This window comes from Bubalus kerabau, chromosome 20 (assembly GCF_029407905.1).
Source record: "Bubalus kerabau isolate K-KA32 ecotype Philippines breed swamp buffalo chromosome 20, PCC_UOA_SB_1v2, whole genome shotgun sequence".
Classification (NCBI taxonomy): domain Eukaryota; kingdom Metazoa; phylum Chordata; class Mammalia; order Artiodactyla; family Bovidae; genus Bubalus; species Bubalus kerabau.
This window is the reverse complement of record NC_073643.1, coordinates 13686859-13714830: the sequence shown is the minus strand read 5'-3', so window position 1 is coordinate 13714830 and position 27972 is coordinate 13686859. Positions and strand designations below refer to the sequence as shown.

Below are 27972 nucleotides of genomic sequence, written 5' to 3'. Positions count from 1 at the left end.
ACACTAGTTTCCATGCTCCATACTTGTTAGTAGTGATGCAAAAATATTAAAATACATGCAAATAGGATTCAGTAAAATATTTAAAAGATTAAATGAGTCACAGTGAGGTATATCCTAAAAAGTCAGAAGGACGCCCTGTTAGGAAATCTATTTACATGAATCAGACAAAGATGAAAAGCCCTATAATTATCTCAGTGAATGCTTGATTTTTAAAACTTTGGTAAAAATAGAAATAAAATAGATTTCCTTTACTTAATGAAAAACTTAATTTCAAGTTAACTTCTACATCATCATTAGTAGTAAGTAAAGCACTAGAAACATTTTATTAAAGTCAAGGATAAAAAAAGATAATTTAACTACCTTTTAGCTGTTTTTCATTATTTAATAATGACTTTGAAGTACTAGCCAGTGCAGTTAATCAAGAAAACCAAACATGCAGCATAAAAATAGGAAAACAGAAGAATTGAAGTTAATAGAATCAAGTATAAAATGAGTTTAAAATAATACAAGCATATCATTACTTGTAGATAATGGTTGCTTAGAGAAAATTTAACACTCATTCAGTTCAGTTCAGTCACTCAGTCGTCTCCGACTCTTTGCGACCCCATGAATCGCAGCACGCCAGGCCCCCCTGTCCATCACCAGCTCCCGGAGTTCACCCAGACTCACGTCCATCGAGTCAGTGATGCCATCCAGCCATCCTCTGTCATCCCCTTCTCCTCCTGCCCCCAGTCCCTCCCAGCATCAGGATCTTTTCCAGTGAGTCAACTCTTCACATGAGGTGGCCAAAGTACTGGAGTTTCAGCTTTAGCATCATTCCTTCCAAAGAAATCCCAGGGCTGATCTCCTTCAGGATGGACTGGTTGGATCTCCTTGCAGTCCAAGGGACTCTCAAGAGTCTTCTCCAACACCACAGTTCAAAAGCATCAATTCTTCGGCGCTCAGCTTTCTTCACAGTCCAACTCTCACATCCATACATGACCATTGGAAAAACCATAGCCTTGACTAGACGAACCTTTGTTGGCAAAGTAATGCCTCCGCTTTTGAATATGCTATCTAGGTTGGTCATAACTTTTCTTCCAAGGAGTAAGCATCTTTTAATTTCATGGCTGCAGTCACCATCTGCAGTGATTTTGGAGGCCCCAAAAATAAAGTCTGACACTGTTTCCACTGTTTCCCCATCTATTTCCCATGAAGTGATGAGACCGGATGCCATGATCTTCGTTTTCTGAATGTTGAGCTTTAAACCAACTTTTTCACTCTCCACTTTCACTTTCATCAAGAGGCTTTTTAGTTCCTCTTCACTTTCTGCCATAAGGGTGGTGTCATCTGCATATCTGAAGTTATTGATATTTCTCCCAGCAATCTTGATTCCAGCTTGTGCTTCTTCCAGCCCAGCGTTTCTCATGATGTACTCTGCATATAAGTTAAATAAGCAGGGTGACAGTATACAGCCTTGACGTACTCCTTTTCCTATTTGGAACCAGTCTGCTGTTCCATGTCCAGTTCTAACTGTTGCTTCCTGACCTGCATATAGGTTTCTCAAGAGGCAGATCAGGTGGTCTGGTATTCCCATCTCTTTCAGAATTTTCCACAGTTTATTGTGATCCACACAGTCAAAGGCTTTGGCATAGTCAATAAAGCAGAAGTAAATGTTTTTCTGGAACTCGCTTGCTTTTTCGAAGGCTCGAGTATATTTGTAGTGTGTTTATCTGTTTGTCTTCCTTTACACTCCAAAGGAAAGTTTAATAGTTTTCTTCATGTATCTATTATACATTTCATGTTGTATTTATTCTCAGTTATTTTATGGTTACAATGCCTGGCATCTAAGGACTATTGGAGTAAATGTTACTTGTGACTAAATGTTTCTATTACAACAGCAACAATTATTTGTACATTTGTTTTATAACTAGCCATATAATATAATATAATATGGCTATATTATATATAATATATATAGCTATATATAATAATTATATATAATATATATTTATATTATATTTATAATATAAATATACATTATATATATAGCCATTATATATAATATAATATAATATGCTGCTGCTGCTGCTAAGTTGCTTCAGTTGTGTCTGACTCTGTGCGACCCCACAGACGGCAGCCCACCAGGCTCCTCTGTCCCTGGGATTCTCCAGGCAAGAGTACTGGAGTAGGTTGCCATTGCCTTCTCCATATAATATAATATATATAGCCATATAATCAGAGAAGGCAATGGAACCCCACTCCAGTACTCTTGCCTGGAAAATCCCATGGACGGAGGAGCCTGGTAGGCTGCAGTCCATGGGGTCGCTAAGAGTCGGACACAACTAGGCGACTTCACTTTCACTTTTCACTTTCATGCATTGGAGAAGGAAATGGCAACCCACTCCAGTGTTCTTGCCTGGAGAATCCCAGGGACGGGGGAGCCTGGTAGGCTACCGTCTATGGGGTCACACAGAGTCGGACACGACTGAAGTGACTTAGCTTAGCATAGCATAGCATAGCATAGCCATGTAATATGGCTAGTTATAAAACAAATGTACAAATAATTGTTGCTGTTGTAATAGAAACATTTAGTCACAAATAACATTTCTCCAATAGTCCTTAGATGCCAGGCATTGTAACCATAAAATAACTGAGAATAAATATAACATGAAATGTATAATAGATACATGAGGAAAACTATTAAACTTTCCTTTGGAGTGTAAAGGAAGACAAACAGATAAACACACTACAAATATACTCCAGCCTTGAGCAGAAAGACTGAATTAGTTCCTAAAACAGTTGATAAACTCAATGCATTAAAAATTTCTAATGTTTTAAAGGGAATTTGACAAAACGTTGTTTAAATGTATCTTAAAAATTATGAAAAGTAACCAGGAAAATTTGTGTGACACTAATTCAGGAATCGACCAGGAGAGCAATGGAACCACACAGAAGTCCTAAGCGAATATAGAAGTGTAGTAGATTATCGGAGAAGGCGATGGCACCCCACTCCAGTACTCTTGCCTGGAAAATCCCATGGACGGAGGAGCCTAGTAGGCTGCAGTCCATGGGGTCACTGAGGGTCGGACACAACTGAGCGATTTCACTTTCACTTTTCACTTTCACGCATTGGAGAAGGAAATAGCAACCCACTCCAGTGTTCTTGCCTGGAGAATCCCAGGGACGGGGAGCCTGGTGGGCTGCCGTCTATGGGGTCGCAGAGAGTCAGACACGACTGAAGTGACTTAGCAGCAGCAGCAGCAGATTATAGTGTTGACTTCTACTCTGTGGATTTAGAGTGGGTTCTTTAATAAAGTGTTAGGACACTTGACGAGTCACTCTGGAAAAAATATTAAAATAGATATTTACTCCTTACCAAAATATATTAGATTTTTAAAATTATGATACAAAACAATGAAACAAGAAGGAAAGAAATAGAAAGGTCATTTTTTTCTGGCCTTTGGAATAGGCAAGGGCTTTCTTTTACTTCCTTTTACACGTGTACCTCATTCTTTTTGTTTTTAACTTTTTGTGGTCTTTTTTAAATTAAATTTTTATTTTATATTGGAATATAGTTCATTTACAATGTTGTGTTAGTTTCAGATGTACAGCAAAGTGATTCAGCTCTAAATATACATATATCCATATTCTTTTTCAGATTCTCTTCTCATATAGCTTATTACAGAATATTGAGTAGAGTTCCCTGTGCTATACAGCTGGTTCTTATTGATTATCTGTTTTATATAGAATAGTATGTACATGTTAATCCCAAACTCCTAATTTATGCACCCCCCCCACCTTTCCCTTTGGCAACCGTAAGTTTTTTGTGTCTGAATCTGTTTCTGTTTTGTAAATATTTCATTTGTATCATTTTGTTGGGGTTTTTTTAGATTCCACATTTAAGTGATATCATATTTGTCTTTCTGTGCCTTAACCTGCTGTGATAATCTCCATGGCCCATCCATAGTGCAAATGGAATTTTTATTCTTTTTTATGGCTGAGTACTATTCCACTGTGTATATGCATTCCTCTGTCAGTTAACATTTAGGTCGTTTCCATGTCTTGGCTGTTGTAAATAGTGCTGCAGTGAACGCTGGGGTGCTTGCATCTTTTCAAATTATAGTTTTCTTCAGCTATATGCCCAAGAGTGGAATTGCTGGATTAGCTTTTACTTTTTAAGTAACCTCAATACTGAATACATAGTTGTTGTACCAATTTATATTCCCACCAACAGTGTGGGAGGGTTCCCTTTTCTCCACACCCTCTCCAGCATTTATCGTTTGTAGGCTTTTTGGTAATGGCCATTCTAACAGTGTGAGGTGATACTGGTTTCACTGTGGTTTCTATTTGCGTTACTCTAATAATTAGTGACGTGGAGCACCCTTTCATGTGCGTTCTGGCCATCTGTGTGCTTTGTTTGGAAGTGTCTATTCAGTCTTCTGCCCGTTTTCCTTTGGGGTGTTTGGCTTTTTGGGGGGGTATTGACTTGAATGAGCTGTTTGTATATTTTGGAGACGAATCCCTTGTTGGTCACTTTGTTTGCAAATATTTCCTCCCGTCCTGTAGGTTGCCTTTTTGCTTTGTTTATGGTTTCCTTTGCTGTGCAAATCCTTTTGTGTATAATTAGGTCCCATTTGTTTGTTTTTGTTTTATTCTCATTACTCTAAAAGGTGGATCCAGAAATATATTGCCACGATTTATGTCCAAGAGTGTTCTGCCTATGTTTTCCTCTAAGAGTTTTAAAGTATCTGATCTTACATTTAGGTATTTAATACATTTTTAGTTTATTTTTGTGTATGGTGTTACAGAATGTTCTAAATTTCATTCTTTGACGTGTAGCTGTCCGGTTTCCCAGCATCACTTATGGAAGAGACTGTCTTTTCTCCCTTGTATAGTATTGCCTCTTTTGTTGTAGATTAATTGAGCACAGGTGTGTGAGCTTATTCCTGGGCTGTCTTGTTCTATTGACCTATATTCCTATGTTTGTGCTAGTACCATACTGTTTTGATTTCTGTAGCTTTGTAATGGAGGCTGAAGCCAGGCAGCTTGATTGCACCAGCTGTTTTTCTTTCTTAAGACGGCTTTGGCTAGCTGTTTTACACATGGTAGTGTATATATGTCAATGCTATGTATGTGTATATGTCTCCCAGTTTGTTCCACCCTTCCCCTGTCCCCACCACCGCCTTTTCCACATGTCCATTCTCTACATCTGCATCTCTGTTACTGCACTACAAATAGTACTGGCCTGCACCATTTTTCTCGATTCCATATATATCGTTACTACATGATATTTATTTTTCTGATTTACTTCATTGTGTATGACAGACTCAAGGTCCATCCACATCACTACAAATGGCCCAATTTCATTCCTTTTTCTGTCTAATATTCCATTGTAAATAATGCACCGCATCTTCTTTATCCATTCGTCTGTTGATGGACATTTTTGTTTCCATGTCTTGGCTGTTGTGAATAGTGCTGCTATGAACATAGAGGGTACATTTACCTTTTTGAGTGAGAGTTTTGTCTGGGTCTTTGCCCAGGAGTGGGATTGCTGGATCGTATGACAGTTCTGTTTTTGGTTTTCTGAGGAACCTCTGCATTCTTTTCCACAGTGGCTGCGCCAACTTACAGTTCCACCAAGCATGGAGGAGGGTTTCCTTTTCTCCATACTCTCTCCAGCATTTGTTATTGGTACACTTTTTAATGATGGCCATTCTGATTGGCGTGAGGTGGTACCTCACTGTAGTTTTAATTTGCATTTCTCTAATAATGAGTGATGTTGAGCATCTTTTCATGTATTTGTTAGCCATCTGTATGTCTTCTTTGGAGAAATGTCTATTTATATCTTCTGCCCATTTTTCGATTGGGTTGTTTGTGGGGATGGAGGTTGTTGTTATTGTTGTTTATTCTCTTTTTTATAATTTCTGTATTATTTCATTTTTTTATAAAAGACACATTTTTATAATCAGAAAAAAAAAAATGCCTACTTTTTATCTCGAAGAATCCGCAAACCCCACCTGGGGACCTGAATTATCCTTTTGTCCCACCTACACAGACCAGGTTAACCATGTGTTGCCTGGGCAGTGCCTCCTTGGGCACTGCTGACGGTTCTGGGCCCCTGGATCACTGTAGCTCACAGAGGCCCTGCAGTCGCACAGGGAGGCCCAGAGCGAAAGATGGAGGCACTCCCCAGGGCCCTCAGTGACGCGTTCAGTTGCCTAGACTGGGAGCCTCAGAGCACATCCTGGGGGAGGGGCAGATACATAGCAGAAGCCTGGAGTTGGAAGAGGGCAGCAGAGGCCATCCAAGTCTCTCTCGGCCCAGGGATTTGGGTTGAGGCCGGAGTGAGGAAGTGGGGAAAGACCAACAGCTAGCTTGTTAGACACACTGACTCCCAGATTCTGACGATTGCAGAAGGTCTGACTTTGTCTAGTCCTGTGTTTCCTAATCTTCATATCTATAGACTGCCTTCACTATCACTTCTGTGAAATTTTGCATTAGATATAAACACTCACTGGTTTTTTGTTTGTTTAAATAAATTTATTGTAAAGGGCAACTTTGAATGATTGTTGTCATTGGAAACCAATATTGTTTCCTATGAAAAGTAGGTAAGTGCCCAAAGTGAAGAGAGTAAAAACACAGTGGAGGGGGGCAGGGGGGAGATAGATGTATGCTGTTTCCGACAATAGGCTGTGAGCTGTTTTAGAGAGATCTTAATGATGGATGCACTAGCCTTGAACTGAGACTTGCTCTTCAAAGTGAAGGTGGAAGCATTCTCTTTGCACATTCTTCCTTGTTGTCCATACACCACGTAACACCATTTCCTGACCCCCACGGGGCTCAGAGAGCATGCCGCGGAAGCCCCTCCACTGCGCGGCCTCCTCCGCCCTGGCCTCCTAGGGGAGGGATGCCGTCAGGGATGAAGGCTCATGTGGGCTGGGACCGGCTGGGTCAGGACGCCATGTCTGCCTTGCCCACCCTGGTCTGCAGGCCTTTGAGGACATCTACCTGGAGGAGCGGAAGACCATCAAGGTCCTGCTGGAGTACGCCGACAAGATGTTCACCTACGTCTTCGTGCTGGAGATGCTCCTCAAGTGGGTGGCCTACGGCTTCAAGAAGTACTTCACCAACGCCTGGTGCTGGCTTGATTTCCTCATCGTGGACGTGAGTGTGGCCCCTGAGGGAAGAGAGGGGAGGGGGCGCCCTTTGCCAGTGCGAGAAGGAGCTGAGGCTGAGGGATTGGAGGACAGGACAGGTGGCGGGAGTTCAGCAGGCTGACGTGGAGGCTCTTGGCTGTGCTGCAAGGCAGGCGGAGGGGCAGGAGATCTGAGTCTGAAGTCACGGAGGGGAGGCAATCAGAACCCCCAGCCAGGGACACAGGGAAGTCTAGGCCCTGCTCCTGGGAGAAACTGGACTCACCGTGGGGGTCAGTGCATACAGTCCTGGCAGGGCTGTGAGCCAGGGCGGGGGTGAGTTCTCACCCTCTCAGGACTGCCAGAAGCAGGGTGCTGACCAGCCTGTATTACAGCCCTCACCACGGCACCTTGTGAAGTGTCCGTCAGGACCACTACACACATGGCCAGTTAAGAGCCTACATGTCTACACACCAGAGGGGATGAAGTGAACCAAAGGCCAGAGGGCATGGGGTTGGGGAAGGGGTGCTGGGCAGGTGGGAGATCGTCCTGGCTCAGGTAGAAGGTACCACAACGGGGAGGATGAGTCGGGGTGGAGTTACCTGCAAGGAGGAAAGCCATGAACATGGGCTGGGTGAGGGGTTCTGGCCAGCTGCCCTGGGTTATCTGGTAGCTGGCAGGCCATGCCAGTCTCTGATGTGTCCAGAGGGGCCTGGGGTAGGAGGCTGGCATGTCCTCTGGGCACCCGGTGGGCAGATGGAATGCAGCCCCTTCCCCACAGCTCCCCAGGCCCCGGAACCTTGTTGGGTGCAAGCAGGGTAAGTTTGGGGTCCTGTGGGGCTCCTGAGTACAGTCAAGTGGGAGAGTAACCAGAGGGTGACGGGGGGAGAATTGAGGCTCAGGCTGCGGGGCAGCCTTGGATCTGTGCTCCCTGAGGGCAGAGGGAACACGGTGAAGGGCCCAAGTGAGGGCTCACCATCTGGCTGTGGCGCTTCTCCCACAACAGAATGTGGGTCAGGATGTGCGAGCTGGGAAGAGCTTTCCACAAGACGCCCATGGCTTCTGGGCTTGGCGTCAGGCTCTGCCCACCTGCAGGGGCTGTGCTTCCTAGAGTTCTAGCTTAGGCCTGTGCTCAGTCCTTACAGCAGCCCCAGAGGCCCAAAGCGGGGCTCGACGGCCAGTGGACCTGGCCAGGGTCAGGCCTCGGTGGGTCAAGCTTGAGTGGCCCCCTGAGCTAAAGCACGTGTGTGGACACAGAGCCTCACGGGTGGGCCTCCTCACAGGTGACTCCAAGCCACCACAAGTGGCTGAAAAGATGCCAATGCTGGGGTAAGGGGTGCTGGGGTGGCAGTCAGGGAGGGGCTCTGGGTGCACTTATAGCCCGGGGCCCTCAGAGCCTCCCTGAGGTGACGGAAAGGACCGTGAGGCCTCCCTGCTAAGGGGCTGTGGGAAGCCCTGGGAGCCTGGCAGCTCCGCCCTGGCCCCCTCACCCACCTGTTCCTGCAGCTTCGTGGGACTGACTCCCCCAGGGCAGGCCAGATAGAGTCTACAAAGATGTCTGGGGAAGCCCACACCCCTCCCACCCGCCTCTCACCCCCTGCCACTTTGGAGAACTTAGCTGAGGCCAGGCCTCAGGGCCTGAAATTCCCAAGATTGGAGAATCAGCCTGTGGAGAGGAAAACTGAGGGTCCCAGCAGAGAAGGGCCTGGCCCAAGAAAAAGAAGGAAGTAGTGCTGGAATCCAGCTTTCCTGACACTGGCCATGCCCCCTGACCCCCATTCCCACACCCCATGGAAATGGTGGACTTGAGGCCTCAAGATCTGGAGAAAGGTGTTTCCATGTTCAATTCATGCAGTTTTTAAAAACTGCCGAGCATCTACCATGTGCAGGCGCTATAGCAGACGCTGCGGACCTCAGGGAACAAAATAGACAAAGTCACTGCCTGCTGGGAGCCAGAAGCATAATACATGAGCCGGCTTTATATAATATTACACTGGGATGTACACATGGAGAAAAAGAAGTGGAAAGGGAAGGGGATTAGGAGGGCCCGGACTCAGAAGACCAGAGCCAGATTACAACTTTAAACAAGCTGGCTGAAAGCAGGCCAACTGTGGCGATGTTTGAAGGACGTTGGGGCTAGCCAGGCAGATGTCTGCAGAACATTCCAAGCAGAGGTTGGAGTAGAGTGCACAGGTCCTGTGGTGGGAGAGTGCCTGGGACACTTGAGGAACCACAAGGAGCGCAGAGTGGCTGGAGCAGAGGAGAGGGGACGGGAAGTGCAGGAGTTGAGGCCAGACTGCATGGGGTAGAACGCATGCAGCCTTTGAAAAACCATGGGCCTTTATTTAGAATGAAATGGGAGGTGCTGGAGGGCTTTGGACAGAAGAGTGACATCATCTGACCCATTATGAAAGGATCACCCTGTCCAGGGGAGGGGAAGTGCAAGCAGGGGGAAGGTTGGCAGGCTGTGGCAGTAATCCAGGGGAGAGATGACGGTGGCCTGGCCAGGATGGCGGCAGTGGAAGTGGTGAGAAATATTTGGTCTTCTGAGGTATTTTGAAGGCAGAGCCAACAGGAAATCCTGATGGGTTGGATGTCGGGCGTGTGAGACAGAGAAGGCAGGGATGATGCCAAGGCTTGTGGCTTGGGCAGCTGGAAGGATGGAGCTGCCATCCGCTGAGATCGGGTGGAAAGGTGGGGCAAGCTTGGGAAGGAACAGACAAGGGCGGCCTGCTGGGGACTAGCTAGGGAGCCTGGCCAGACCTGGTCCCTGGGACCCTGGCCTCAGCAGCAGGTCCCTGAGAGAGGCCCCTCATCCTCTCCAGAGTGGGGACCAGCATCCTTGAGGGGTGAGTCGGGGCAGCACAGAAGTCCATCCTGGGAGTCCCTGGAGGAGGCAGCTCCTCCAAGCTCTTCTGCCCAGCCTTCTCCCAACCTGCACTTCCAAGCCTGGAGCAGGCTATGGGGGTCACACCTACCCCCCACTCCCCACGGCCCCTCACCACCCCCAGGCTGCCCTCAGAGCCCGGATGGCGGTAATGGTGATAGCCAGTGAGGTCAGGCAGGAGGCCACTTCCAACCTGTGATCACTGGCCAGCAGTGACATAAGAAAGGATTGGATGCCCATGGAGCTTTAGAAGGATAAAGTCTGAGGGGTAGAAATGTCCCAGTCGGGGCAGGGCAGAGGAAGCAGAAAGCAGTCCACAGGGGCTCCATCTGAGCCTCTCTTCCGTGAAGATGATAGAATGTTGCAAGGTTCAGCCTTGAGGAAATGCCCCAGGATGGTCTGTCTGCTCTTATTCAACTCAGGATGGTCCTTCTTCCCCCAAAGAGTTTACTCTGGGGGAGGGGATGGGCCAGCCCAAGAATCTGATTTTGAAGGAAAGCACACGGGGACCTAAAGCCACCCAGGCTTTGTGGCCCTGCTCTTCCACACTAGCAGGTGGCTTTGGAACTCCATTTTCTCATCTGTAGAATGGGGAGATGCATTCCAAGGCCTGGGGTGAGTGGAGCTATCACAGACATGTGTATGAAGTGCACACAGCAGGCCCTTGGTGAAGGCCTGAAAGCTGGGACATGCCTGGCCTTGTCCCCAGCCTCTTGGGCCCGGGCAAGGCTGACCCAGCACAGGACAGCCTGTGAAGACGATCCAGCCGGAAATCATAAAGCCTGGACACGGGGAGGCCTGCTGGCTCTCTCACTGAACCCAGCCTGAGTTCGGTAGGCCAAGAGCCCTGCCACCGGTCTCAAGCTGGCCTCATGGCCTCACCGCCCTGTCTCCCACAGGTCTCGCTGATCAGCCTGGTGGCCAACGCCCTGGGCTTTGCTGAGATGGGCCCCATCAAGTCACTGCGGACCTTGCGTGCGCTCAGACCCCTGCGAGCCCTGTCACGATTTGAGGGCATGAGGGTAAGAGGGGTGGCTCCGTAAAGGGGACCCCCAGACTCACTTGCTGACCTGCTGCAAACATGTGTGAGATCTCCAGGAGGTACGGCTGGGCTTAGAGGTGCCCGGAGGTGGAGAGCTGTAAGAACCTCCCCCCAGGCCTGACATCCCAGCCCTGTGGGCTCCACGAGTGCCAGAGAGCACTGGACAAAGGAAAGGAAGCAAGGGCTGGACCACGGGTGTCTCAGCTGCAGCCCAGCCCCACCAGCCCGGGGCCCCTTCAGTTTCTGCTGTCCCCTGGGGCCTCGTGTCTGTGTGCCCTGGCTCCATGTGCCCGTCTGTGTCCCCCGCCTCCTGACAGACACAGGTTGCCTCCCCTCTAGGATGGGCAGTAAGGCAGGGCTAGTGAGGATAAAGCAAGCAAGCAAGCAGCCAGTTGTAGTCCTACCAATCAGAGAGCAGTTTGATTTGCTTAGTAAACTCTTTGGCACTATTTCCTAAGTGCAGAGAGCTCTGCCTTTTTTCCAGTCACTAAGTTTTACCAAAGAATGTGCACATTTAAGGCAAATTTAAAAGCCCAGCAAGAAAAAACATTACCCATGATATATAGCAAGAAAACAAGCCTATGTGTTTGAGTATTTTATTGTTTTTTATAACAATGGCAACCCACTCCAGTACTCTTGCCTGGAAAATCCCATGGACGGAAGAGCCTGGTAGGCTGCAGTCCATGGGGTCACTAAGAGTCGGGCATGACTGAGAGACTTCACTTTCACTTTTCACTTTCATGCATTGGAGAAGGAAATGGCAACCCACTCCAGTGTTCTTGCCTGGAGAATCCCAGGGACGGCAGAGCCTGGTGGGCTGCTGTCTATGGGGTCGCACAGAGTCAGACATGACTGAAGTGACTTAGCAGCAGCAGCAGCATAACAGTATGAGTTTTATTGAGTTTTTTATTGTTTGTACGAAATGTGCACGGTTCTGTTGTGACTTTAGCAGACAGCTCTGTGTGTCTCTCACTGACCCAGAAGACGCCACTCTGCAGCCCCATTCGGTTGACAGTTTTGAACTTCGCCCACATCCCCGATCCATGGAGAAACAAACTGCTTATTTCTGGTGGGAAGCCACTCACAAGTGAATAATCCGATCTAAGTTAGATGCTCCCAAATGTCCAATGGGAGAAAAAAACACTTGGTTCTGGGGCGCGGGGAGATGAGGGAGACACTAGTTACCAGGATTGCCTCTGCTGTGGCTACTGGCCACAAAGCCAGCCAAAGGCAAGTGCGAGAGTTGGTTTCCACCCTGTTCGCATGTTCATTGCATGCTGGGCCAGGGGCACCCCCCTCCCACTTCCTCTGCACGTGTCAGCATGACCCATCCTGGCACCATACCCACCACCCAGCCCCACGCCAGCTCTGCCTCCAGTTTGTATGGCAAACAAACATGTTCCTGGCTCACAGACAGCTGGGGACTAGGTCCCTCCCTGGAGTGAAGTCCCCAGTGCTTTTTGCCAAGGATGCCTCTCCTGGGTGCTGTGAGTTTAAATGAAGAGAGCACGGGGCCGTGGCTCCACAGGGTCAGAGGGCCACTCCCTGGAGCGGGCAGAGGCACAGTGCGTGCACACTGCCCCGCCGGCCCTGATCCCATCACAGCGAGGGACGGCTGTCAGAGCACCCTCCACACACACCACCCGGAGAGCCCCCGGGCACACTTTCAGGAAAACACCCATCCATCTCAGGGGCAGCAGCCCCCAAATGAACCAGAAACTCAGCCCAGAGAATGTGTCTCCAGAGACCCTTTCTTCCCATCAGATTTCTGGCGTACTATCTAGCAGAGACTGTGTTGAAAGTTAAGTTTGAAGGTCATGGATTCCGGGCAGGGCTATGAAGATAAGACAGAGGGCTCTGAACTGTGTGAGTGTGGGATGCAGAGCAGAAGGCACGTGTGTTCTCTCTCACTGCCCACCAGAGCTTCCAGCCATGGGCTGTCCTTCCTTGGTGACAGGAAATGTTCCCCACCCGTACTCCCACAGGGACCTATACCCAGGGAGTTCAGTAGGTTTGGGGGGACGTCTTACAAAGGGGGTGCATTCTGAGCACTCCCAGAAACTGAGTCTGTTCTCTGCCCACTTGAGGTTGTGGTCAACGCCCTGGTGGGCGCCATCCCATCCATCATGAACGTCCTCCTCGTCTGCCTCATCTTCTGGCTCATCTTCAGCATCATGGGCGTGAACCTCTTTGCGGGGAAGTTTGGGAGATGCATCAACCAGACCGAGGGAGACCTGCCCTTGAACTATACCATTGTGAACAACAAGAGCGACTGTGAGTCTTTCAACGTGACTGGCGAATTGTACTGGACCAAGGTGAAGGTCAACTTTGACAACGTGGGGGCCGGGTACCTGGCCCTTCTGCAGGTGGTGAGTTGGCGGGCGGTGGCGGGGGGGGCGGAGGGGGGCTGTCTTCCTCTCCCTGCTTGTCCAGCAACAGGCACCTTCCCCGAGGCTGTGGGCAGGAGGGGGACAGCGGGGCCACTCTGGATCCTCACAAGAGGGTCAGGATTCTCCAGAGACGACTTGTCTGTTTGGGAAGGTGCCAGATGTTCCTTTCTAAGGAAGATGCTACACTCTCCAAATATGGCGTGGGACTCCACGCTGGGGCATTTCACCCGGCTGTCCAGCCAGCAGTCAGGTGGACTCCTCACACTATCAGTTTGGCAGTGCGAGAGCACAGGTTGCAAATGAATGACCACAGACACCCAGGGACTGAACTGTTGGCAAAATTGTGACTCAGGCCGCCCCTCGTTATACAAGGTGGTGATTCCTCCTGCCTTGTTTAAAAGAATATGTTTACTTTCATCTTTAATGTGCAAGATGTTCAAACACTCACAGCCCTACCAAAGTTTCTATTGATTTGTGAGGACGATGGCTTCAGTGACTCTAACGCACAGCATACAAATAGCCTTGACAGCAGAACCGCAAACAGAACTGTAACACGTAAAGCTGCAGCTTTTTCTTCTTGTCCCAGTGCGAAGCCCAGACACCTGTCTCCAGTGCTGAGCAGAGGGAAACTCACACATCCCCTCTCACCTCCGTTGTTGTTTTTGTTGTTTAGTCGCTCAGTCGTGTCCGACTCTTTGTGACCCCGTGGACTGTAGCCCACAAGGCTCCTCTGTCCATGGGATTTCCTAGGCAAGATTACTGGAGTGGGTTGCCATTTCCTTCATCAGGGGATATTCCTGACCCAGGGATCAAATCTTAGCCTCCTGCACATTTTCTGCATTGGCAGGTGGGTTCTTTACTGCTGAGCCACCAGGGAAGCAACCCCACCCATCTCTTAAATCCCAGGAGTAGCTTTCTCCAGAGTCCCTGAAATACTTCATGAGGAACAGGATTAGAGGCCAACCCAGAGAGCCTTCCCTTCTGAATGTCAACACTCGGAAGGAAAGCCCCCGTTGTAGTCTGAGAGCTGCCTGCTGTTGCAGACACACCCACACGGTGGCTAGAAAGAATCCAGTCATGGGTACCTCGTAACCTTGGGTGGTCCCCAGCAGGTCCCACTGCATCTCCAGGCCTCTGTGCGGGTGAGGCCCCATGGCACAGGAAGCTGAAGCAGTTGCCTTCTCTATGGCTGCTTTGGTTTCCCCATCCACCCTCCCTGACTCATAAAAACTCTCAGATGTAGGAAATCTGTGTAGACAAGTTTACACCCTGAAAAGACTCATAAAAACTCTCAGATGTGGGAAATCTGTGTAGACCAGCTTACACCCTGAAAAGAGGCTCAGGACACGGTAGGATTATGCCGAGGACACAAATGAGATCCGCTAGGTAGTCAGTCTCACCACCAAGCATGTCCCTCAGCTCTGAATCATCCTAGCAGCCCAGACTGGGGCCATCCATGCAACCGGCACCAGGACCCTGTCCTGTTCGGCCTCCTCTTTCCTGCCATGCCAGAACCAGTGAGTGTGGACTTCCAAGAGCCAGTTGTTATATTTTCCACTATTCTGTGAGCCATTATTAAAAATTAGATTTATAAACTTGTAATTAACTCAACAATATTGAAACAAAATAAAAACTTACCATTACCGCTTGTTATCATCTATGCTCTTGAGGTTACGCACGCCTATTATAGTCATACCATGGAAACACTGCAATGCTGTGGTCCTGTGCATCTCTTCCCAGCACTGAGTTCAGTAACGACACTTTGGCAACTTGAGTTTGGCCATGATGGGAATGTTTACACAGAGAAGCTGGCCCACACAGTCAGGGCTTTTTTTATGTATAATTTTATGGTGTTTACTTTTGGCTGTGCTGGGTCTTCACTGCTGCCCGGCTTTTTCTCTAGTTGCAGCAAGCGGGAGCTACTCTCTAGTTGCCGCGTGTGGCTTCCCATCGGCTTCTCTTGTTGCAGAGCACAGCCTCTAGGGTTCAAGGGCTTCCGTAGCTGTGGCTCCTGGGCTCTAGAGCACAGGTTCAATAGCTGTGGCAAATGGGCTTAGTTGCTCCTCGGCATATGGGATCTTCCTGGGTCAGGAATCGGACCTGTGTCTCCTGCATTGGCAGGCGAATTCTTTACCACTGAGCCACCAGGGAAGCCCAATCAGGGCTTTTATTTTTCCTTCTGGAAAGCCATTTGTTGTTAGTCATTTGCCAACACACCACTAGCAAAAGGACCCCCTTAAGTGTGAGGGAACATTAGGATTCTTGAGGGATGTCCTTGAAAAGCTGTGGAGCAGAAGCCCCAAGGCTTATGACAGAGAGGACCAGGTCAGCACTGAGGCCCGCCTTAAACCAGAGCAGAGAACCCCAGTGCCCACTCTGTGTTCCTGACACCCCTGTAGGCCTCTGTGTCATTTTAGAATCTGAAATGAATGCAGATCTGAAGGGTAGTCTCTTGGCCAACATCAGAATGCTTTTTCCCCCACTAAATGACCTTCCTGGAGTGTCTGCTTGGCTGGCTTCCCCTCTGCCTCAGCCCTGAACAAAAAGGCCTTTCCCTGACTGCCCAGCCACTTGGACACCGCTGAAAGGGTGGAGCAGGCTGCCTACTTCTAGTGGGAGGTTACTTCCTGGTCCCATCTGTCCAGATAGGAGCCCGGAGTAGCTCCATAGACGCAGAATTAAATTTCCTTACTCTTGTCTCTTTCTTCCAGGCAACGTTTAAAGGCTGGATGGACATCATGTATGCAGCTGTAGACTCCAGGGGGGTAGGTTGTCACACTGGTCTCTCTCCTTGAATCAGTCAAGGTTCCAAGCACCCAAGGTTCCCAGCTGCTTAGCCGCCACAGAAACAGGGTCTGCATCCCATAAGGGCCAGGTCTCTTGTGTCAGCCCAGAGTTGAGCCTCTCTGGAATGCGCTTGGCTTCCCCTGGGACATGGCTGTATGGTCTCCCGGGGACTCCCCAGATTCTCAGATATCTTGTGAGTTGCATTCACTGTAATTTAGTTGAACAAAAATCCTACCTCTGGAAGGTGGGGTGGGAGCAACAGAGACCCAAATCAAGTTTCTCTGTGGTCCTGTCCCCGCCCCACATACATACACCAGCCACCATATCACATGGACAGCTGAATGCTGCGAGACGCCCCCATATACTCAAACCTCCCAGTGGCCCAGGGGCAGGAGCCACACAGGAACACAGTGCCAGCTCTGAGCCCAGCGTGCCTGCCCTCCTCACCTGCCACCACCCACCTTCCTCAACTCCATCCCCGCCTGCCCCTCATGCACACAGACACACACCCCGGGTGGTCACCTTCCTCTGACACACCCGGCCAGCCCATCCCCCGATCCTGCCTGCCTGACCTCCTGTCTGCTTTCTCCCCTCTAGTACGAGGAGCAGCCCCAGTGGGAATACAACCTCTACATGTATATCTATTTTGTCATCTTCATCATCTTTGGGTCTTTCTTCACCCTGAACCTGTTCATCGGTGTCATCATTGACAACTTCAACCAGCAGAAGAAAAAGATACGTAGAGCACGGGCCCACCAGGCTGCAGGGCAGGGCTAGGTGCCAGGCACCTGGCAGCCTCTCTGGCTCCTGGCCCCATTCCTCCTTCCTGTTGGGGACTAAGCTCCCATCGGGATGGGGTGGGAGAGGGGTGTATCCATGATGTGACCTGCTTAGGCCCGTAAGTGTGTAACAAGGGGCCCTTAGTCTGAGAGATGAGGCTCCTGAGAGGAGCTGGGGTGAGAGTTGGGACTGTTCACCTGGCCCATGATCGAGGATCATGGGGGTGGGGCTGGGGAGCCACTGCACAGAGGCCTGGGTCTTCCCAGAGTTCCATCATAGAAGCTACAATTGGGTGGCAGGCAAGCCAGGTGGGCAGAGGGAACTTCCAGGGTGGCTGAGCTGGGCAGGGGAGAGGATGGAGGCCGGGGCTACATTTGCAAGTCCCAAAGTCAGAGAGAGCTCAAGGTGAATGGGGAAAGGCACCCTGGAGAAGCAGGTCCGGGGTGGTGGTTGAGGGGGACTCTCTGATGTAGGATAAGGCATACTTTTCTCTCCCAGGAGAGGCAGTGAGGAGGAGGGCCACCCTGGCAACCTCACCAAGGAGGCTAGATCCCTGAGAACCCCCAGATGAGGCTGGTGCCTGTGTCTCTGCACTTAGGGGGCCAGGACATCTTCATGACAGAGGAGCAGAAGAAGTACTACAACGCCATGAAGAAGCTGGGCTCCAAGAAGCCCCAGAAGCCCATCCCACGGCCCCTGGTGAGCCAGGCTCTCAATTCGGTGGGCATGGGGAAGATCTGCCCAAAGAGGGCCCTGGGAAGCCCCCACACCACAAGACCAGCTATCGGGACCTCTTCACAGTCTTTTGGTGCAACCTGGGGCCTTTGGCCTGTCCAGGGAAGGAGGGACCTCCAATCACGCACAGGGGCCTCAGTCTCATGGAGGTACAGGGGAAGGCATGAGACAGCTGTGGAAGCCCAGGGATGATCCCCTCCCACAGGAACTTCTGAGTGAGGCCCCTCCTCCCCGATAGCACTGCAGGCTTTCCCCAGGGAGGGCTGGGCAGCCCCTGTGTAACCTCATCCTTGCAACTCCCTGGGCCACAGAGTCCCCAGGTGGGTGGGGCCTGCTGAGTTCTCTGCTAGGCTGACTCCCTTGGCCAAATCAGGCCAACACACACCCATGTGTGTGTATGTGTGTGTGTGTATTGGAGCAGGATGGGGGCAATACTTAGGTAACTCAGGTGAAAGTGTTAGTCACTCAGTCATGTCTGACTCTTTGTGACCCTGCAGACTATAGCCCACCAGGCTCCTCTGTCCATGGGATTCTCCAGGCAAGAACACTGGAGTGGGTTGCCATTTTCTCCTCCAGGGGATCTTCCTGACCCAGGGATCAAACCCAGGTCTCCTGCATAGCAGACAGATTCTTTACCAGCCAAGCCACCAGGAAAGCCCAGGTTATGCAGGTGATGGTACCTACATCATTAGCTTGTAGGTGGCAGCCCCAGTTTTTGCATCCAATTCATCCATGTCATCTGACTCTTTCCTGTTCTCCATGCTCTGGTCTAGGTTAGGAGTGTGTGTGTGTTTTCAATTATTTATAGTCATCTCTCTTCCCCAAAATGGGGCTCCCCTGGTGGATCAGATGGTAAAGAATCTGCCTGCAATGCGGGAGACCGGGGTTCAACCCCTGGGTTGGGACTATTCCCTAGAGAAGAACATGGCAACCCACTCCAGTAGTCTTTCCTGGAGAATCCCATGGACAGAGGAGCCTGGCGGGCTACAGTTCATGAGGTCGCAAAGAGTCAGACATGATTGAGCGACTTACACTTTCCCCAAAATAATCTTGCAATTCAAGACATGTATAAATACAGTTTCAGTGGAATAAATAAATTCCACAGAAAGAATGGAGAAATTTTGTTAACCTGAGGGCTGAGACAGTTTCTAGAGCTGAACTTTAGATCTGACCTTGAGCCTTCAGACAGTGGGAACAAAAAGAGAAGCTTGATGAACAACGGGCACCATGAGAGATGGTGTCTGGGACAAGGGGCCCGGGGCTGGGCCTGGAAGCCCAGGGAGCTTTCAGCAGGGAGCCAGACTGTCCAGCATCCTGCCTTTTTCCTCTCCCCATGACAGTCTGTGAGCACTGGACGCCCCTGCCCCAGAGGGTGGAGTCGGAGGGTGGGTGGTCTGAGCTGAGGGGCAGCAAAGGAGGCCTGCTAGCCTGTCTGAGGCCCCTGCTGAGCCCTTCCTTTGCCCTTCCTTTCAGAACAAGTACCAGGGCTTCATATTCGACATTGTGACCAAGCAGGCCTTCGACGTCACCATCATGTTTCTCATCTGCTTAAACATGGTGACCATGATGGTGGAGACAGACGACCAGAGCCCCGAGAAGGTCAACATCTTGGCCAAGATCAACCTGCTGTTCGTGGGCATCTTCACAGCCGAGTGCATCTTCAAGATGGTTGCCCTGCGCCACTATTACTTCACCAACAGCTGGAACATCTTCGACTTCGTGGTTGTCATCCTCTCCATCGTGGGTGGGTATGCACGTCAGCTGGGCAGAGAAGGCCTCCCCCAGCCCCTGATCTGTGCTCCATGCCAAGTACACCAGCGTCCTGCATTCTTTGCTCCCTACAGTCCTTCCTACCCCCACCCCCCACAATCACACACACACATCTGGGAAGGCCACTCAGGCCAAGGGGCCAGCTTGGTAGAGGACCCAACACCCCCTCCTGGTCCCACCGTCCCTGAGACCCTGGAACACAGCTCTCTGTTTGGAGAACTTCGAGGGTGAGTCTTGGAAAGGGAATGGGGCCTGTGGGGGTTCCCTGCCTTCCCAAGGGAAAGCCTTCAAGCCCAAGGAAGAGTCTCCAGAGTTGGGAGGCAGGTGGCCCTCTAAAGTAGACGTTAACCCTGGAGATGGACCTTCTGGAGTTGAGAATTGCCACCTGCACACACCATGGAGCACACCCTGGTGTGTGCCAGGCTTCTTCAGACATCACTTGCCTCATGCAATTCACCATATAAAGTCAGCACCAAGGCAGGGAAATCGTTCAGCTAGGGAGAAGCTGAGATAGGAATCACACATAGTCTACTCAGGCTGATACAACAAAAATAGCAGACTGGGTAACTCATAAACAACAGAAATCTACTTCTCACAGATCTGGGTGCTGGGAGTCCAAGAGGAAAGCACCGCATGATAGGTTTCCTGCTGAGGGTCCTTTTCCTGGTTCATAACCCACACCTTGCTGTGTCCTCACAGACTGGAAGGGGCTAGGGAGCTCCCTGAACCTCTTCAATAAGGGCACTAAGCCCATTCATTCGGGCTCCACCCTCATGAAATTAAGCCCCTCCCAAGGCCCCACCTCCAAATACCATCATCTTTGAGAGGGGGAATTTCAACATACGAATTTAGAGAGAGGCAGAAACATTGAAAACAGAGCACACGCCTGTATCTGTTTGACCTGAGCCCAAATTCCTTCTTTAAAGAACAGTTTTATTAAGATATACTTTACATAACACAAAACCCACCTTTTCAAGTGTACAATTCAGTACTTTTAAGTATATTCACATGCCTGTGCAACCATCATTATGCTCTAATTTTAGAATATTTTCCTTACCCCCAAAAGAGACTCTGCACCCACTGAGCTCACCATTTCCCCTCTCCCTGCCCTCTGGCAGCTCAGCTGGTAAAGAATCCACCTGCAATTCAGGAGACCCCGGTTCAATCCCTGGGTCGGGTAGATCCACTGGAGAAGGGACAGGCTACCCACTCCAGTATTCTTGGACTTCCCTTATGGCTCAGCTGGTAAAGAATCTGCCCACAATGCAGGAGACCTGGGTTCAATCCCTGGGTTGTGAAGATCCCCTGGAGAAGGGAAAGGCTACCCACTCCAGTATTCTGGCCTGGAGAATTCCATGGACTATACAGTCCATGGAGTTGGAAAGAGCTGGACATGACTGAGCAACTTTCACAGCCACAGCCAGCCACCCCCTGGCAGCCACTAATCTAAAATTTTGAGGGACTGCCAAACTATTTTCCAAAGTGACGGAACCACGTTACAACCCCAAATTCAATGTAGGAGGGTTGCAGTTACTCCGTATCCTCACCAACACTTGTTCTTGTCTGTATATTTTAATTACAGCCTTGCTAACTGGTATGGAGTGACATCTCATTGAGGTTTTGCTTTGCATTTCCCTGATGACTAATGATGATGAACATCTTTTCATGTGTTTATTGGTCATTTTCCTTGGTATATCTTGGTATATAACAGGAGAACTATCTTGGAGGAATGTCTGTTCCAATCCTTTGCTTGATTTTTTAATTGGCGTATTTGTGTTTTTATTGAGTTGTAAGAATTCTTTATATATTCCAGAGGCTAGTCCCTTATCAGATACAAGATTTGCAGATGTTTTCTCCCATTCTGTAGGTTGTCTTTTCACTTTCTTGGTTGTCACCTCTTGGAGCACAGAGGTTTTAAGTCCAATTTATCAATACTTTCTTTTGTCACTTGTGTTCAGAGCCCAATCTGGACCCTGCCCCCAGAGACCTCTGCCATGGGATAACTGGCTTTCATCTTTCTTCCGGGTATAGCCTCTTCAGTGACTCAGAGGGAAAGGCAGGGGCCAAGAGAGGGGCTGCTGTGGCTATAGTGATGCCCAGATGCTTAGAAGCTAGAAGTGGGCTCAGGAAATGCTCCAGGAGGTCTCAGGCAGGGATGAGGGTGAGGCCATGCCTGGTGGGGCTAGAGAGGAGCTTCTCTCTAAAGCAGGTGTCAGGAGCTGGAACAGAGCCCTGAGGGACAGTCTCCAAGATTCCAGGAAGTGTAGACTATATTCAGGAACTACTGGTTCCAGAGCTTGTGTACCAGAGAGGCATGGTTAACAGCTCAACTTGGAGCCAGAGCGTCTGAGTCAAATCCCCACTTCTCACTGACTAGGTGGCAACTTGGATAAGTTACCTCACCTCTCAGTTTCCTCTTCTGGAAAAGGAGGATGATAGTATCAGCTTCCCTCCTAGGGTAACTGGAAGGGGTAAATGGATGTGTGAATTGCTCAGCCCAGTGCTTTATTGACAGTGGACACTTGACACATGTTCGTGAGTGACATTATCATTAGGTTGGTACAAAAGTAATTGCGGTTTTGGACCATGAATTCTAAACCATTATAACTAGGCTCAGACACATCTTTATTCATCAACATAGGAGCCATTACAATCAACCCATTTTTGCCAATGAGAAATAAGTGTTTATTCCTATAGCACAAAAATCCATGCTTTTGGATTCGATGAACTGTTGGAAAGCATTTTCTGCTTCCTGCTGGTTGTGGAAGCGTTTTCCCTGCAAAAAGTTGTCGAGATGCTTGAAGAAGTGATAGGGGGTTGGCGAGAGGTCAGGTGAATACGGCAGATGAGGCAAAACTCCGTAGCCCAAATCGTTCGACTTCTGAAGTGTTGGTTGTTCAGTGTGTGGCCGAGCATGTCATGGAGATGCACTGGGCCCTTTCTGGTGACTAGTGCTGGCTGTGGGTGGTGCCGTTTTCAGTGCATCTCATCCATCAGCTGCGCATACTTCTCATAGGTAATGGTTTCGCAGGGATTCCGAAAGCTGTAGTGGATCAGATGAGCAGCAGACCTCCAAACAGTGACCATGACCTTTTTTGGTATAGGTTTAGCTTTGAGGAGTGCTTTGGAGTTTCTTCTTTTTCCAGCCACTGAGCTGGTCATCACTGGTCGTGGTATATAATCCACTTTTCATCGCATGTCACAATCCAATTGAGAAATGGCTCATTGTTGTTGCATACAATAAGAGAAAATGACTTTTCAAAAGGATGCTTTTTTTGATTTGCGGTCAGCTGAAGAGGTACCCACTTATCAAGCGTTTTCAGCTTTCCAATTTGCTTCAAATGCTGAAAGACTGTAGAATGGTCAACGTTGAGTTTTGGCAACTTCTCATGTAAGAGGATCAGCTTCAGTGATCCTCTCAGTTGGTCGGCCACTGTGCTCCTCATCTTCAAGGCTCTCATGTCCTTTGCAAAATTCCTTGAACCACCCCTGCCCTGTGCATTTGTTAGCAGCTCCTGGGCCAAATGTGTTGTTGATGTTGCAAGTTATCTGTGCTGTTTTACAACCCATTTTGAACTCAAAAAAGAAAATTGCTCAAACTCGTTTTTTGTCTAACATCATCTCCATAGTCTAAAATAAATATAAAATAAACAGCAAGTAATAAGTCATTAGCAAAAAAAAAAAAAACATAAAGCAAGAAATGCACACTAAAGTGATGTAGAACCTAGCTACATTTACTTAAAATGTATTCCAATATCAAACAGCAGATTTCAACAATACAAAAACCACCATTTCTTTTGCACCAACCTAATATATGAGAAGTCTGGAAAGTTCACTTGGGCCAATACGAGGCAAGTATATTCCATTCTTTCTTCTATAACTTACATCCATGCTCCTTGAAACTCCAAACTCAGAGTAGTCAGTAGAGACGGAGTGGGCAGGCCTGGCAGCTAGCAGGGGTGGGAAGGTCATAGGAAGTACCTCGGAGAGGCTGACTTGTGACAGGTGAGGTGTGAGGAGTGTGCCAACTGCCTGGTCGGGGCCTCTTGTATTTCAGTGTGCACACGGACCACCTGGACTTGTTAAAACACAAGGGGTGTGGGTGCAGAGCTGAGATTCTGCATTTCTGATAAGTGCCCAGGAAATCCCAAGGCTGTTGGTCCACAGACCACACTCTGAGCAGCAAGGAGCTAAAAGTTCTAGAGTTCTGGTCCAAGCTAGGCCATCAGGGATGCTGAGCACGTCTGCTGAGGCCCCTGAACCACAGTCTGGATAATGGGCCTCGTATGTGCAGGTAGGCTCAGGAGACTAAGGAGCGGAGGGCTGAGAAGGCACTTTGCAAAGGATGCAGGAACTGTGGGTCCTTTTCTGGACTATAAATGCAGAAATGGAGACTCAGGTGGGTGGAGGCAGGGTCCTTACAGGCCCCAGGTGACCCAGGCCTCCACTCCCAGGCTCCTTGCTGTGCAGAGACCCCTCCCAGCGAGGCTGGGCTGGAGGGAGGACAGTGATCCACCGGTGGCCACAGTCTCCATTGTTTCCCACAGGCACTGTGCTCTCAGACATCATCCAGAAGTACTTCTTCTCCCCGACGCTCTTCCGTGTCATCCGCCTGGCCCGCATCGGCCGCATCCTCAGGCTGATCCGCGGGGCAAAGGGCATCCGCACACTGCTCTTCGCCCTCATGATGTCCCTGCCCGCGCTCTTCAACATCGGGCTGCTGCTCTTCCTCGTCATGTTCATCTACTCCATCTTCGGCATGGCCAACTTCGCCTACGTCAAGTGGGAGGCCGGTATCGACGACATGTTCAACTTCCAGACCTTCGCCAACAGCATGCTGTGCCTCTTCCAGATCACCACGTCAGCGGGCTGGGACGGGCTCCTCAGCCCCATCCTCAACACGGGGCCCCCCTACTGCGACCCCAACCTGCCCAACAGCAACGGCTCCCGGGGCAACTGTGGGAGCCCCGCGGTGGGCATCCTCTTCTTCACCACCTACATCATCATCTCCTTCCTCATCGTGGTCAACATGTACATCGCCATCATCCTAGAGAACTTCAGCGTGGCCACAGAGGAGAGCACGGAGCCCCTGAGTGAGGACGACTTCGACATGTTCTACGAGATCTGGGAGAAGTTCGACCCGGAGGCCACCCAGTTCATCGAGTATTCGGCCCTGTCCGACTTCGCTGACGCCCTGTCGGAGCCACTCCGGATCCCGAAGCCCAACCAGATAAGCCTCATCAATATGGACCTGCCCATGGTGAGCGGAGACCGCATCCACTGCATGGATATTCTCTTTGCCTTCACCAAGAGGGTCCTGGGCGAATCTGGGGAGATGGACGCCCTGAAGATCCAGATGGAGGAGAAGTTCATGGCGGCCAACCCGTCCAAGATCTCCTACGAGCCCATCACCACCACGCTGCGGCGGAAGCACGAGGAGGTGTCGGCCACCATCATCCAGCGGGCCTTCCGCCGGCACCTGCTGCAGCGCTCAGTCAAGCACGCCTCCTTCCTCTACCGCCAGCAGGCCGGCAGCAGCGGCCTCTCGGAGGAGGACGCCCCCGAGCAGGAGGGCCTCATCGCCTACATGATGAACGAGAACTTCTCCCGCCGCCCCGGCCCGCCCTCCAGCTCCTCCATTTCCTCCACGTCCTTCCCGCCCTCCTATGACAGCGTCACCAGGGCCACCAGCGACAACCCCCAGGTGCGGGCGTCCGACTACAGCCCAAGCGAGGATCTCGCCGACTTCCCCCCAACCCCCGACAGGGACCGTGAGTCAGTCGTGTGAGCGCAGCCCAGGGAGGGGGGCGCCAGCGCAGAGCATCGCGGCAAACCCAAAGGCAGCCCCAGCCCAGCAGCCGCTGGGCCGTCCGACCTTTGCTTTGGGCTTCGGGAGTGAGAGAGGAGCCTCGGCCCCGTGGACCGACAAGGCAGAGTCCTGTGCACCGTGCTGATGGCTGGAAGCACTTGGCCGAGCTGTCTGTCTGGGGTTACCGGTCCTGGGGGCTGGGGCTGGTCCGGCAACGCCCTGGGGCTCTGACCACCACCTCCATCCCAGCTGCTGAGACAAAATGCGAAACCGAGACTGTGTATGTTGTGAATGGGCTTTCATAAATTTATTATATTTGATATTTTTTTACTTGAACAAAGAACTAACATTTTTTTTTTCATGGATGGATCGGCAGCGGTTCACACTGCCTCTTCCTAACTCTGAACAAGAGTGTGGAGCTGCTGCGGCTCTGCTGTCAATGCAAAAGTGAGATCCGGTGTGGGTCCCACGGGCCTTCACTGCCTAGGGGCAGAAAGGGGGCCCCCCGCCGCTTGGGCTGAGGTGCCAGGAGGGCTGACCCCCTTCCCATACACACATGCGCACACTCTCACACTCACAGAGGCCAGACACAAGCCACATGTGGCCTGGACTCCCCGAGGCGAGCGAAGTGACCGGCCTTTCCCCCCGGCCGCCCACAGGTGGGATTATTGTCAGCCAGGGCTCACTCATTGCCCCATTTCCCCCCTGTATGTTTATGCAGGCCACCCTGGAGTCAGGCCTATAAATACAACAAGCTTCCAGAAGAGAGTGGCCTGGCTCCCAGGGCTTGTCCTTGGCACTGACGTTGCCTTTCTTCCCTGTGGAGCTTGGCCTCTGTTAGAGTATTAACATTAAGGGAAGGGCCTGAGGGAGGCACATATGTCCTGCCACCCAGCTTGTCCGCGCTGTCCAGCCTGGCTGGCCCTGCCCCACAGGCCAGGAAGAGAAGGCTGAGCCCATGGGGTTGGGGTGAAGAACCCACTCCACAGCCCCCAGCATGGTACCCCCCGCCCGCCTGGAGAATGGAATCCGCTGTCATCACCCAGGCTCGCTCTCCAGACCTTTTCTGCCTCTGCCCGGGGCTGAGGGGGTGCCTGTGTGGACCCCAGCTCCTCTCCAGCTGCGAAAGCACGGAGAATGGGGAGGGCTGCCCAGGCCCTGTGCAGGGAAGGGGCTGCAGGATGCTCAGCCCAGTCCCAGGGCCCTAGGAGGGGAATGGACCCCAGGTCTCCTGGGAAAGGGAGTCGAGTGACCCTGGACCAGCGCCCCCTTGCTCAGCCCAGGGTCCCGGGGACACCACACACGGGACCTCCTGGGGCAGGGTCCAGGCTGCCCATGGGTCTTGTGAGCAGGCCTTTTCAGGGAAAAATACTTTTTTCTAGTCCAATTACCACCACCCTCCCCACCCCACCCCGCACCCTGCCACAGGGCCTCTTCAGCTGCTGACAATCCTACTGAGCATATGCAAATCTTTCAACGTAGAGAACTGTCACCCTGAGGGACAGTGGCGGCTGGTGGAGGCTGTGCAGGCAGGGGCTCGGCTGCCAAGTCCACTCTCCAGCAAAGCCGCCCTCCACTCGGCGGCCACCTCACAGGCCGCCTCTCAGGGCAGCCCCGGAAGCCAGAAGCTGGCTGTCCTAACCTACCTCGCCGAGCCGTCGGGGGGGCCGGCCGTGGGGAGCTGAGGGGGAACCGCCAGCGGCGAGTCAAGTATTAACATTTCTTCTTGTCACTCGAGTTCCCTTGGTGGCAGCCCCAGCCGCCCGCCGCCCCCAGTGCTTTCCCTTCTCTCATGTTCCCTGGAAGTCTGCGTGGGACGTGGTTTTAACTATCCCAGCACCACTTCTCTGAGTGGAAATCTTATTTTTGTAGCTCTCTGTGCTGTGCTCTCAAGGCTTGGAGAGGTGTATGCCCTCCACGACACCTGGCACCCTGCGTGGGCAGGGAGGCAGCGGGCAGGCCGGCCGGGCTGCAGGCCCAGCTGACCGGAAGGAGACCGGGGTTCTGTGTGTGGGGACAGCCCGGGAGCCTGAGACAGGTGCCGGGGCTGGCCACTGACTGCAGACCGGGTGGCCGAGGGCAGGGCCGAGCGAAGCCAACTCCTTAGCTTTTAGCGTGTCTCTCGTTGCTTTTTTTCCAGAACTGCACAGTGACCAGCAGGAGGGGAGGACACAGGAGGGAGGGACAAGCACCAAGTGCCAGCCGTTGTCGGAACTACCCAAGCACTTCGCACCAAACTTCGTGCATAAATAAGATACATATTTTTAAAACAAACCAATAAATGGCTTACATGACCTGGTCTGGACTCTGTCCATTTTTTTTTAAATAGAGTTGATTTACAAATTGATAATATTGTGTTTGTTTCTGGTGTACAGAAAAGTAATTCAGTTGTGCACACACACACATATATTTGGGGGGGAACAGATGCCTGTAAAGATGGTGTCTGAAGAGACATGGCCCCAATGTCATCAAATCCAGCCTTTGTTTTTGCCTCTCCCTGTCCCCTTCAACTTTATTCAGTGGAGATAAACTTCCTTGGCCCCAGATGAAAACCAGGCCAGCCCTGGGGCTTTTCCACTCAGTCTTGGTGAAACAGCAGCCTTCAGCCACCCTGTGTTGTAAATACCACCTTAGCTTCCTTCTGAGCATGTCCAGTC

At 50.7% G+C, this 27972-nt stretch overlaps 1 protein-coding gene across 1 annotated transcript in view; it reads left to right on the top strand.

Moving 5' to 3' along the window:
* The window catches only part of SCN5A (sodium voltage-gated channel alpha subunit 5), an 88213-nt gene extending 60599 nt beyond the window's left edge, over positions 1–27614 (top strand). Inside the window, exons 20-28 of the mRNA XM_055557404.1 lie at positions 6973–7146; positions 10902–11024; positions 13132–13413; positions 16146–16199; positions 16819–16956; positions 17596–17700; positions 19210–19480; positions 24054–25762; positions 27456–27614. Coding sequence (XP_055413379.1) covers positions 6973–7146; positions 10902–11024; positions 13132–13413; positions 16146–16199; positions 16819–16956; positions 17596–17700; positions 19210–19480; positions 24054–25294 — 2388 coding nt within the window. The 3' untranslated portion in view covers positions 25295–25762; positions 27456–27614. The remainder of the gene's footprint in view (positions 1–6972; positions 7147–10901; positions 11025–13131; positions 13414–16145; positions 16200–16818; positions 16957–17595; positions 17701–19209; positions 19481–24053; positions 25763–27455) is intronic.
* The last annotated feature ends 358 nt before the right edge of the window (positions 27615–27972 follow it).